Source organism: Ctenopharyngodon idella, chromosome 7 (assembly GCF_019924925.1).
Source record: "Ctenopharyngodon idella isolate HZGC_01 chromosome 7, HZGC01, whole genome shotgun sequence".
NCBI classification, from domain to species: domain Eukaryota; kingdom Metazoa; phylum Chordata; class Actinopteri; order Cypriniformes; family Xenocyprididae; genus Ctenopharyngodon; species Ctenopharyngodon idella.
The window spans coordinates 226085-239964 of record NC_067226.1 but is presented as its reverse complement, the minus strand read 5'-3'; the positions used below and the strand labels follow the sequence as shown (position 1 = coordinate 239964).

The 13880-nt window shown below is 41.1% G+C and overlaps 1 protein-coding gene across 1 annotated transcript in view; it reads left to right on the top strand.

The window, feature by feature from the left end:
• LOC127516283 (uncharacterized) overlaps positions 1–7000 on the top strand; it is a 344148-nt gene extending 337148 nt beyond the window's left edge. Inside the window, exon 2 of the mRNA XM_051900759.1 lies at positions 2945–7000. Coding sequence (XP_051756719.1) covers positions 3465–4430 — 966 coding nt within the window. The 5' untranslated portion in view covers positions 2945–3464 and the 3' untranslated portion in view covers positions 4431–7000. The remainder of the gene's footprint in view (positions 1–2944) is intronic.
• The last annotated feature ends 6880 nt before the right edge of the window (positions 7001–13880 follow it).

The window sequence follows — 13880 nt, the reverse complement described above, 5'->3', positions numbered from 1 at the left end:
TCATATCGGTCGATATCGATAATTATTGATATTTTTTATGACCCATTTAAAATAAGGACCAGGAGAAAAATATATTACATTTAAACATTTTTATTTTAAACTTAACCTTCCTCTGATCATAATCCCCTCAGTTATTAAGACAGAAATGTCAACAACCATGGAAAACTCAAATAATTAAAATGTTGTGCGGTGTTGCAGCTACAGATGTTGTTGGTTGAATACGGCTGTGCTCCAAAGGGTGAGCGCGGCTAAGGTGGTACATCAAGTTCGTGGTATTACCAGTCTTGGCGGGGACGACGGTCTTGCATAATTTGCAGACGACATTGGTCTGACTACGGTCAGACTTATAATATCCAAAAAACTGCCATACTGGCGAGCTGACTTTTCCTCTTTTATTTACAATTTCCTCGCTCGCTGCGGCACTCATTTTCTGCTTATCAGTCGCCGGTTACTGAGGAGGAATCCAGCAGACCAGCACGAGACAACGATATGGCGCAACCAAACTTGATACTGTTACATGATTGGCTGTTAGCATGTCACTCCCTACGTTGCTAGGTTACCAGAGAGCGAGTGCCTTTGTTAATGCAACCAAACTTGCTTCGCAACCTCTGTTTTCTTCCGACGAAGAATAAAAAAAATACTATATATAAATATTATATATATATAAAATATAATATATTATCGCCCAGCCCTACCGAGGGAACAGTTTAAGAATTCGTGAGCACTGTTTATAAACTGAGGGAACGGATTGCAAAACCGTCGGCACGGATTGTTTTTCTTCTCCTATAGGTGACGTGCTGGGCTCCGTAGAATTGACAACAGATATAAAGCACATGAGATTTCAGAGCTTTCTCTTTTCTTTCTTCAACTGCATATTAACTCGTTAACTCATCTTACAAAGAAAATCCTGGGAGAATATACCCACTTAATCAACATTAAACTGAGCAATGTCTGACATATTATATATTATTATGACTAAATAAAAATGAAATAAAACAACTGAATGTCATACATGCATGTCATCACATACTCTGATTCTTTTTCTTAACAGTATATCCCCATATAGTTGGTTAATAATATCAAACTATCACAAATTGGCAGTAGCGGTTTTTGGCACGGGCGAACCGGGCAGCTGCCCGGGGCGGCATTTTTTCATGATACACGAGGGGCGGCACAACCAGTTAAAAAATAAATAAATAAAAAATCCTCTGCGTCGCCGCCGCAAAGCAGTTTTCTATTATCTATCATTTCACCGTGTGGGGAATTGGCAAACTGGCGCCCCTGCTTGCTGAGAAGGTGCCGTGCACAGAAGCTGAGTGAGAATGGAACGGACAAGGGGGGGGGTAACGGGGGATCCATTGTATAGAGCAATACTCTAATAGAATTAGTGGGCTAAAGTCAGTCACCTCAATTGAGTTTTGTGTAATAATTAGATTCTCTTTAGTGTGTTTTCACATTTGTGTGATAAAGGAGTTGTGCTATTTAGGGAGGGGGTCTCGCCCAGGGTGTAATTCAATGTAGAACCGCCACTGCAAATTGGCTCAGTTTGCATGAACCATTGCACATCAAACAACATGTGACGCAGTTGATTTTAACAACTCATATGACTGAACTCCGATTGGTTTTTTATGACAAACTATCCTTCATCACTTTTTTCAACATGCATATTTCAATATTTTCTCATCATCAGTTAGTTATCAATCATATTTCTTACCGTAAACCATTATTTGAACACATATGACTGATTATAGAGCAGTAACAGAGGAACAAAACACTCACCGGAGTTTCCTCAAAATAAAAGTACAAAAAGATGTTTCTTTCCCTGGATTCGACTGGAAAAGAACTTAAAACTGTTTCTTCACACTCTATATTAATCTTTTAAAATATTTGCACTCTGAATCAACAATCTATCTCCGCTCTCTCTCATTCGTAAAATGGCTCCTTTTTCAATCATTTCGCTCATCACGGAGGAGCACCCTCTAGTGGAGAACAGCAATCACTACACTTTTTTTTTTTGTTTTTTTCAAATTAAGAGTCTGTTAACAGAGGAACTCGGCCTTGCTGCTCAGATTGGTTTGCATCTGTAACTCCGTATAGCTTTGTTTTGAATCTCTTTTATTCATTGTTGCTTATTTTTTTTATTTTTTTTTTTAATTACCTTATATGTAATATTGCCTACCACACTAATCTGACGTCGCTAGCTTGTAATCTTTGAATCTAAATCGCTGTTACAACGCATTTGCAGCGCTAGCTTGTTAACTTGTTAACAGTCTCTCGCGCGCTCCTTTTTCAACGCGTTCTTCAAACAGCTGTGGTAAGTCGGATCAGTCTACAAACACGGTGAGTCATGTCATCCTCTCCCAGCATTGCTACCTGTTCCATTTGCCACATGTTCACCATAGCTCTCTCTGTCAGCGACGAGGGATTTACATGTCATAAATGTAGGGAAATAGTGAGGCTGACAGAGAGAATCTCAGAATTAGAGACACGCATCCAAACTTTAATCGAGGATAGTAAGAATGCAAGGGCTTCAGATACTGTTTTGGATGCGACTAGCTTAGTGAACTCTGTACATTGTTCGGTTCCGGCTGTAGAGCCCACGCAGCAGGGCACTTGGGTAACGGTGAGGCGGCCTAGCCGCGGAAAACACCACTCTTCCATTCCAATAAGAACATCAAACAGGTTCTCCCCACTAAGTAATACACACACTGAGAATCCTGTTGAAAGTGCCCTAGTTATTGGCGATTCTATTACACGGAACGTGAAAATAGAGACACCAGCCACCATAGTCACATGTTTGCCGGGAGCCAGAACACCTGACATCAAAGCAAATTTAAAAGTGCTGGCTAATGCTAATCGTAAATACTCTAAAATTATTATTCACGTCGGCACTAATGATGTTCGACTTCGCCAGTCGGAGATCACTAAAATTAACATTAAAGAGGTGTGTGAACTCGCAAGTACAATGTCAGGAGAAGTAATTTGCTCTGGCCCCCTTCCTGTTCGTCGGAGTGATGAGATAGTTAGCAGATTATCATCACTCAATGGCTGGCTGTCTAAGTGGTGTCAGCAAAATAATATAGGTTTCATAGACAATTGGAAAAGTTTTTGGGGCAGACCTGACCTGTTGAAAAGAGATGGTATTCATCCCTCCCGGGATGGTGCTGCTCTTCTCTCTAGTAATATGGCACATAGTCTTAGAACTGAAACATGACAAACTGGGGCCCAAGTCAGGAAGCAGACAGACTGGCTAAACCGACCGTCTGCTAGCTGCCTCACGTTACAGAAGTCAGAAAATTCAGATAACTCCCAACACATAGAAACTCTTACACCTAGATATTTTCAAATAGAGACTGTGTCTGTACCCCGAATTAGTAAAAACAAAAAACTTCCAAACCCATTTAATGGTAAAAATTTAATTGATGTTCAACAAATAAAAAAATAGAGATAATAATGCTAAACAAATGATAAAACTCTGGTTGTTAAATATTAGATCCCTTTCTTCAAAATCACTTATTGTTAATGATATTATCAAAGATAATAATCTAGATGTGCTGTGTTTGACAGAAACTTGGCTAAAACCGGACGATTACATTACTTTAAATGAGTCTAGTCCTCAAGGTTATGATTATCGACACAATGCCCGTCAGAAAGGCAAAGGGGGAGGTGTTGCTGTAATCTATAGTAATATTTACAGTATTAGTCAAAAGTCTTTCAAATATAATTCCTTCGAAGTGATGGTACTTTACGTAACATTATGTAGGTTGACATTTGTGCTGGCTACTGTATACAGGCCACCAGGACACCATACAGACTTTATCAAAGAATTTGCTGATTTTCTGTCGGAGTTAGTATTGGCTGCAGATAAAGTCCTTGTTGTTGTTGATTTTAATATCCATGTAGATAATAAAAAAGACGCATTAGGATTGGCATTTGCAGATATTCTAAACTCTATTGGTGTTAGACAACATGTGTCAGGGCCCACTCATTGTCGTAATCATACTTTAGATCTAATATTGTCACATGGAATCGATATTGATGCTGTTGAAATTCTGCAGCAGAGTGACGACATCTCAGATCATTATCTAGTCTCGTGTATACTACATTTAGTCAAGGCGGCTAAACTGCCTCCATGCCATAAATATGGTAGAACCATCACTTCTACCACTAAAGATCGCTTTATAAATAATCTTCCTGATCAGTTTCATCGCCTTAGCATACCAGAAAGCCTAGAAGACCTCGATGTTGTAACAGAAACTATTGCCTCTGTCTTTTTCAGCACATTAGACTCAGTTGCTCCTTTGCGCTTAAAAAAGATTAAGGAAATTAATCCAATGCCATGGTACAATGAGCACACTCGGGCCCTAAAGTTAGCAGCCAGAAAAATGGAGCGCAGCTGGAAGAAAACAAAACTAGAAGTATTTAATTAAAATCTGCTAGATCTGCTTATTTTTCAAAACTTTTAGAAGAAAATAAACAACCCTAGGTATTTATTTGATACAGTGGCTAAATTAACAAGAAATAAAGCTTCAACTTCTGATGTTTCCAAAGAGCACAGCAGTAATGACTTTATGAACTTCTTTACTTGCAAGATTGGTAATATTAGAGAAAAAATTATAACCATGCAACCGTCTATTACAGTATCGCGTCAGATAAAATTCAATTCATTTACTGCTTTAGGAGAGGAAGAATTGTCTAAACTTGTTAAATCATCAAAAACAACAACATGTATGTTAGACCCTATACCGACTAAGCTATTGAAAGAAATGCTTCCAGAGATTATAGATCCTCTTCTTAAAATAGTCAATTAATCTTTATCACTAGGACACGTACCAAAAACTTTTAAGCTGGCTATTATTAAACCTCTTATTAAAAAAACACAACTTGATCCTAGAGAATGTCAATTACAGGCCGATTTCAAATCTCACTTTTCTGTCAAAAATACTAGAAAAGGTAGTATCATCACAACTATGTTCCTTTTTTTAGAAAGAAATAGTATCTGTGAGGATTTCCAGTCAGGATTTAGACCGTACCATAGTACTGAGACTGCTCTCATTAGAGTTACTAATGATTTGCTCTTATCATCAGATCGTGGTTGTATCTCTCTATTAGTGTTACTGGATCTTAGTGCTGCATTTTACACTATTGATCACAATATTCTTTTAAATAGACTCGAAAATTATGTTAGCATTAGTGGAATTGCATTGTCATGGTTCAAATCATACTTATCTGACCGTTATCAGTTTGTAGTAGTAAACGAAGAGATGTCATATTGATCACAAGTTCAATATGGAGTACCGCAAGGCTCAGTACTAGGACCGTTGCTGTTCACTCTGTACATGCTACCCTTGGGAGATATCATTAGGAAGCATGGCGTTAGTTTTCACTGTTACGCTGATGATACTCAGCTCTATATTTCTTCGCGCCCTGAGGAAACCAATTCACAAAATTAACAGAATGCATAGCTGACATAAAAAATTGGATGACCAGTAATTTCCTACAACTAAATTCAGTAAAAACAGAGATTCTTATTTTTGGACCAAAAACTTCTTCACGTAATAACCTAGAATACTGTCTAACACTTGATGGCTGCTCTGTTAAGTCTCCGTCGTCACTTAGGAACCTGGGTGTGCTCTTTGATACCAATCTTTCATTTGAAGGCCATGTTACTAGCATCTGTAAAACTGCATTCTTCCATCTTAAAAATATATCTAAACTACGACATATGCTCTCAATGAAAAATGCAGAACAGTTAGTTCATGCGTTCATGACCTCAAGGCTAGATTACTGTAACGCTCTACTGGGTGGTTGTTCTGCTCGCCTGATAAATAAACTACAGCTCGTACAAAATGCAGCAGCTAGAGTTCTTACTAGAACTAGGAAGTATGACCATATTAGCCCAGTTCTGTCAACACTGCATTGGCTTCCTGTTAAACATCGTATAGATTTTAAAATCTTGCTAATTACTTACAAAGCACTAAATGGTTTAGCTCCCCAGTACCTGAGCGAGCTCCTAATTCATTATAGTCCTTCACGTCTATTGCGATCTCAGAATTCAGGCCAGCTGATAATACCTAGAATATCAAAATCAACCGCAGGCGGTAGATCCTTCTCCTATTTGGCACCTAAACTCTGGAACAATCTTCCTAGCATTGTTCGGGAAGCAGACACACTCTGTCAGTTTAAATCTAGACTAAAAACGCATTTCTTTAACCTGGCATACACATAACACATTACCAATTTATATTTTCAAATCCGTTAAAGGATTATTAGGCTGCATAAATTAGGTCAGCCGGAACCGGGAACACTTCCTATAACACCTGATGTACTCGTTACATCAGAAGAAGAATGGCATCTACGCTAATATTAGTCTTTCTGGTTATCCCGAGGTTCACCGTAGTCAACCGGATCCGGGCCGTATCCAGGTGAGACCAAGGACCTGCGCCTTGACACGACCACAACGCAGCCCTGAAGTATCAGCAGAGATTGAGTCAACTAGATCATCCACTGTGAGGGCCTCATCGACACGACAGCCACGACACAGTTCCTCAACAACCGTCCATACCACCGTGATGAATACGATCCTCAATTGGATGGAACTGGAATAAATACTTTTAATGTTGCGATCCTGTCGGACTTATGATAGCTACCTGAATCGTAACAAAGCACTGTTGGCCAGAGGAGAACTGGCCCCCCGACTAAGCCTGGTTTCTCCCAAGGTTTTTTTCTCCATTTAAACACCTATTTGCCACTTGTCTGCCACCTGATGTCACCTGATGGAGTTTGGGTTCCTTGCCGCTGTCGCCTTTGGCTTGCTTAGTTGGGGACACTTGACATTTGATATTCAACAGTGCTTTGATCTGCCTGCATTGACACTATTCTTTTAAGAGCTGCTGTGCAGCCAAATAATGTACCAGTTATCAATGTAAAGCTGCTTTGACACAATCTACATTGTAAAAAGCGCTATATAAATAAAGGTGACTTAACCACTCTAATTTCAAGGGGTTACATCCTCCCCTCCTAAATCTGCATGCGTCCCTGCATGTAGTCAATTTATACAACCCCATGAGGTAATAGGGAACTAACTCTAGGGCTCATGTCGTGGTTAAGGGCTTGAGAGAATGCTTTGTCAAGTCCACTAAACAGAGATTGCATAACGAGGACTAAAGGATTCCCTAAAGTCGGGTAAGTCAGTTTGTGTGGTGGAACTCTTTGTCTAGTAGATCTTCTTGGTGTGAAATGTTCTTGTACCAGTTCATCATTTGATTGAAGTATTCCTTCAGCTTTAGAAGTGTCGGGCTCCTTGGAGACATCAGCTATAACTTCATCTTCCTCCCCTTGACTTTTGATCAATGCATCTGGGACAGTCAAATCTGTCTCTGCACCAACTGATTGAGTGTCAGTCATTTCAGTAAAGACTGGTGTTATCTGCGGATAGAATGGTTGAGCCTCCGGGCTTAAAGTTGACTCAGCATAACCCTCATGTTCAGATGTCCTGGCTTTTTTCCTGAGACTGCACAGGAAACATCTTTTCAAGTTCAGTAGTCTCTTCTTCCAAACTACATACTTCTCCCTCTGGTTCAATCACTTGGTGGCTTGGAAGCGGGAGGTCAATTGTTTCAATCCAAGACAGTGACTCTGGTGAGTAGTACTCTACTACATGATCCTCTGGAACGTGATCTGAAACATCATCCACCTTATCTGTGGGAGCATCCTGGGGTACACTGAAATTCTCCATCCTCAGTGGAGACTCTGCTCTTGTAGATCCATCTTTACAAGTAGACAGAAATCCACAGGGTAAAAGTAAATCCCTGTGTAGGGTTCTCTCTAAACCTACTGAGTCCATAGGTGCAACAACATAAACAGGTGAGTTGTCAATCTGCTTCACAATCCTATACACGTCTTGCTCCATTTATCAGCTATTTTATGCTTTCCACGAATTCCCACATTCCTTACGAGCACTTTGTCACCGGACTCTAGAATGGATTCCCTGACTCTGAGGTCATATCGCTGTTTGTTCCTTTGTGCGGTTCTGTCACTCTGTTCAATGGCTAGTCGGTAGCTCTCTTGAAGACTCTCCTTCAATTTCTTTACATACTCTGAATGAGACACCTTACCAGGGTTCCTGGGGGTCAGACCGAATGCAAGGTCAAGGGGAAGGCTTGGTTGTCGACCAAACATCAGTTGGTATGGAGAGAATCCTGTGATGTCATTCTTGGTGCAATTATAAGAGTGCACTAGGGGTTGAACAAATTCCTTCCACCTCAACTTGTTTTCTTCAGAGAGTGTCCCGAGCATCTCTAAAAGAGTCCTATTAAACCATTCCACTGGATTGCCACGTGGATGGTATGGCGTTGTTCTGGTTTTCTTTATGCCTAGCAATTGACAGAGGTCTTTTATGACAGAGGACTCAAAAGTCACGGCCCTGATCACTATGAAGTCTCTCTGGGAAACCATAATGAATAAAGAAATGGTTCCATAAGACTTTGGCAACTGTCTTCGCCTTTTGATCAGAGGTTGGAACAGCAACGGCATATTTCGTGAAGTGATCAGTGATTATGAGTATGTTCTTTGTGCCTTTTCCATCTGGCTCCAAGGATAAATAGTCCATACAGACCAATTGAGGGGACGACTTGTGGTTATGTTGACAAGAGGGGCACTTTGCTCTACCCTTGCTTTGCGTCTTACACACCTCTCACAAGATTTTATTTTCTCCTCTACATCCAGTGCCATTCTGGGCCAATAAAACCTTTGTCGCACAAGGTCTACAGTCCTTTCAATACCCAGATGGCCAACTGAATCGTGCAGTTCTGCAAGAGTTACTGGTCTGAAAGCTTTTGGAAGAACAAGCTGGAATAGAGGCTCCCCTCCAATGATGCGCTTCTGATACAAGACATCATTAGTAAGAACAAACTGGTCTACAACTCTCAACATCATCTGGACTTCTCTAACCTCACGCAGCCTAGCACGGCAGGACAGACGCTTTTGTGACTTAATGTCAATCACTTGATTCACAGCAGGGTCATTTCATTGCTCACGAGCCCAATCCTGCTGGGTCATACCCGGAAGCATGTTAGATCCAAAGAAGACAGCTGTGGTTAAGAAATCAGGTGGAATAGCTTCTTCACTCATTGCCAGACACTCAACAATTGCTGGTTCGCTATCTGCTCCATCCTCAGAGTCTAAACTGTTGTACACGTTATGTCTCTGACACACAGCTTTCACAGCCCCCTTGGAGAACACTGGTTCCGATCTTTCCATCACAAACCGAGAAATGAACTGTTGTATCCGATCATCCTCCTCGGAACTATGATCATGCTCATTCTGCGTGTGTGGTCTTCGGGATAAACCGTCTGCATCTTGGTTCCTTTTCCCGGCTCGGTACTCTATACTGAAATCAAAACTTGAGAGGGCAGCTAACCATCTGTGTCCTGCAGCATCGAGCTTAGCTGAAGTCAACATGTAGGTTAAGGGGTTGTTGTCAGTCATGACAACAAATTTGGCTCCGTAAAGGAAGTCAAAGAACTTGTCGGTCACTGCCCACTTTAGGGCAAGAAACTCAAGCTTATGAACAGGATAGCGCCGTTCACAGTTGGACAGTCCACGGCTTGCATAAGTGATGACTCTAAGTTGTCCATCCTGTTCCTGATATAGAGCCGCTCCAAGACCATGCAGACTAGCGTCAGTGTGCAATATATATAAGGGTTCCTCTGGTTTGCAAACCCTAAAACAGGTGCAGCTGTCAACTTCTGTATTAAGCTCTGGAATGCCTCTTCACACTCCGAGAACCACTTTTCATTGAAAGGCCGCTTCCAGTCAGCAGGGGAAAACTGAGCTTTTCACACTAGACAGCCTGTTGAGAGGTCTGGCAATCTTTGAATAATCTCACAAACCTCCTATAATATCCTGTAAATCCAAGAAAGGATTTCAGCTCCTTGATGTTGTTGGGTCTAGGCCAGGAGGTGAGTGCTGCAATCTTTCCTGGATCAGTTTCTACACCTTTCTCCGACACAACATGCCCAAGGTACTTGACAGAGGTTTGGAAGAAATGGCATTTCTGAGGGGAAAACTTCAGACCAAAGTCTTTGAATCTGGCGAGAACACGCGTGAGGCGATCTTCATGTTCCTCAAGAGTACTGGAAAACACGATGAGGTCATCAAGGAACACTAAGACTTCTTTTAAATTCATACTGCCAACACATTTCTCCATTACACGTTGAAACATGCTTGCCGCATAAGTGACCCCTTGCAGCATGCGGTTGAATTCCCAGAACCCTATTGGGGTCACAAATGCTGTCTTGTGTTTGTCTTCCTCCTCGACCTCTACTTGATAATAGCCAGATTTTAGATCCATGAATGAAAACCACTTGGATCCAGTCAAGGATGCAAAGGCCTCCTCGATGGTCACGCAGCTCTTTAAGATGGAGTCTCACCGCTTCAAGGTCTGATGGATGAATTGGCCTTGCTCGTTGTTTAAATGGAGTAGGATCAGAAAGGCGAATTCGATGTTTGGCTTCAGTAGTATGGCCATAGTCCAGGTCACTGAGAGCAAAGACTTCTGGAATGGAATTTAATTTTTGCGTGATCCTAGCTTTCCACTCTTCAGGCAAAGGAGATTCGCCAAAGTCAAAAGTGATGGAACCTTTAGTGTTTGAGCACACTCCTGCACATCGCACTGCAAGCGAGGAATCTTTTGTCACAGTTTGTGTTGGGTTGGAAAGGGAAAGAGGTACTGAAAGCTCAGCTATGATCTTCTTTGACAGTACTGTAATGTCATGATCAGTGCAGTTTTGCACAAGAACAGGCACCTTGAACGAAGTCCTGGCTAGGAAAGTGAGAACATAATTACAGAACAGAAGCCCACTTGGTAAATTGGAATGGGAAGAGGACTCAACAAGAATAGGTGTACCCAAAGATAGAGAAACATTTCTGGCATATCCAGTCAATACCATCTTCTGACCGGCAGAAACTGTGTGGGCCACTTTGCCTTGGACCTTCACATTTGCAACCCTCCCATTCTTCAGCTCCATTTTATGTTGGTTGCTCAATTCTTTTACAAAAGCTGCATATACATGGCTTTGGGGACTTCCATGCTGACTCTCAAGACCTTCAGTAAAAACTTTGTACAATGCATCCAGAGTATTTGTTCCAACCAAGGCTTGAATTTCACTGTTGGTTCTGCAGCCTGGAACCACCAGAGCTAATGTATGGACTTCTGCTGTTCTTTCAGCAATTTCTTTTGGGAACTCAATACTGAGCTGAAGATACCCCAAATAGGGTACCACTTGCCCTCCAGCACCTTCGACTTCAAGTAAGTCATCAAGTATGAGTTGTAGAAAGATTGACACAGTAGTCACTTGTGAACCAGAATCGAGAAGACATTCAGAGGGGATCCCGTCAATAACAAGTAAAGCAGTACACCAGGGCCCCACCAATCCATTTGGGGGAACTTTTGGGAAAGACTGAATTGGTGTATGAGTTTCACATTTGACTTTGCAACATCTTTGATTCAAATTGGGACTATGGATCAACTGATCAACTTGAGCCTCAATATGTCCCTCTATTGAGACCCTTTCTAGTTTAAATTCAGACCATACTTCAGTTTCCATTAATTTTGCTTAGCCTTCAACTCTTTGTATTTCTGATCCACAACATCTTTGTTAGGGGGATTCACACACTGTCTGGCTATGTGGCCATCACCACCACATTTGAAACAAAACCAAGCCTTTGGCTGGGACTTCGGTATTGTTTGATATGCCTGAACTTCCGCTTTCACAGTGTGCTCATTTTCTTTCTCAATCTTCTTGGATTCTGCTTTCTGTTCTTTCTTCGACTTTTTAGAACTCAGTTGCATTTTCAACTCAGCTACTTGTCTCCTCAGATCTTCAGTTTCAGCCTGGTAAGCAGTGAGAATGGCTGCATTTGAATCATAGGGTAGTGAAGATTAATTTACCGTATGAACGTTCAAGAAGGGTTTTGCCCTGGAACTACCCAAGTGACGTAATCTTTCAAGCTTTGCAGCTCGTCTATCTTCCTCAGTTCTAATCTGGAGCAAGAGCTGAGCAAATTCAGGTTTGTCTGGTTTTGACTCGAGCTGTAACAACAGAAGCAGTGACTGATCCCAACAGCCGAGTAAGAATCGGTTAGAATCTGCTTTCTTCAACCCATTCCTTATTACAGCAAAACTGAGGAGAATTTGCAACCTTTGTAGGAAATCTGAGGCTTTCTCACCTGAGTTCTGATAAGTGTTGAGGAACTTGGCGAATATCTCATCCCCATCTTCCACAAGACCATAAGCAGAATCAAGAAGATCAACATATTCTTGTGGAGAAGCAGAAAGACCCAGCTGTTTGACAACATCTGATGCTGGTGGAAGGAGGCTTTCCAGGATTTTCCCGCGCTGTACATCAGTTGGTAAATGATCTTGAAACATCAACTGAACGTGTAAACACCATGTCTCAAAGTCTGCCTCACCAGCTGGTCGTGGGATGCGACCTGAGAAAGATTTCAGCCATTTTGACCCTTGAATGGATGAAGCTGCTGAAGTGTCATTCTTAATCACGTTCAACTACAATTCTTTGTATTTCAGATGGGTTCAACACGTCAGAGGAGATGCAAGGAACAGGCTTCTGTGCATGTGTAGATTTTGGCACTTTGGGTCGAACAACTGTTGCAGTGGGGGTTCCTTGCACTGAACCACAGTTTCGGCCTAATCTCTTTGTCTTTCCCTTAAGGAGAGGGGTGTGACTACCGTCGGTGTCAGAGCTATCTGAGCCTGTATCTGAACTTGATTCTTCAAGTGGAACAAAATCTGCCTGATTCACAGTCTGGTCAGTTTTCTTTGTCAAGACATTTACACTGTCAACTAGCCATGTTACTGTAGCATCAACCACATTTGGTATATAGCAAGGGAAATCTGGCTTCAGAATATTTATAGGCTGATCAGAATCAAACTCGACAATTGTTTTGGTTTGACCGGCTCTATCCGGTTTACCCACCCGTACAACCTTAGTGGCATCCTTTGCTACTTATGGAAAGGTAACTAAGTCATTATTAGGATTATCTCCAGAAAGGTTTAACACACAAAGAGACTTCTGTACATCTACACCAAAAACCCTTTCAAAAACCCTTTTTTTTCCTCAAAAAGAGAATGAATATGAAACAAAATACAATGACTTTGTTGGTCTCAAAAAATTTCAGAACACTTGAATTTGAACTTTAAATGTCAAACAATAATAACAATCAAAATTAAAGCTGTCAATAAGAATCCTCCTGGCTGGCTCGCCACTTTCGTGATGTAACCCGTTGTGTCACTCTAGTATGGGGTTCTAAACTAACTAATCAGGATGAATGGGCACAGTAGCGTGACAGAATAGTTAACGTCTAAGTTCGTAAGGAGAATTTGAGACGGCAATTTCACTACAACTTGTGAAAGAAGAAAAAAGAGTTTGTATTGGTACCATCAATTGAAAATAGTTCAAAGTTTACAATACAAATACAAGTTTACAATACAAATACAATCAGGCCTGTTTGGTATGACCAATAAAAGAAAGGTTTCCCCAAACACTGTTCAGAAAGTCTTTTCCTTGTGTTATTATTTGTCTTTGTCTTTTTGATAAAGTCAGGTCCTTCCAGGAAGAAAAAAACTGAAGAAAGAAAAAATAGAAAAAAAAGTAGAAGTAGAAGTAGTCACGTGACAGAAGAAAGATTTACTACCCTGGTAGTTTTAAACTCAGTTTCACTCAAGGTATCTGAAGTGTATGGTGTGTTGTATTCTCTTATCTGTATCCAGGGATTGATGACAGAAAAAGGATGCTGAACGTGCTGCAAAGAAAGATGCATTGCGACATCAACTAGGCACCATTGGCTCGCCGTTCACT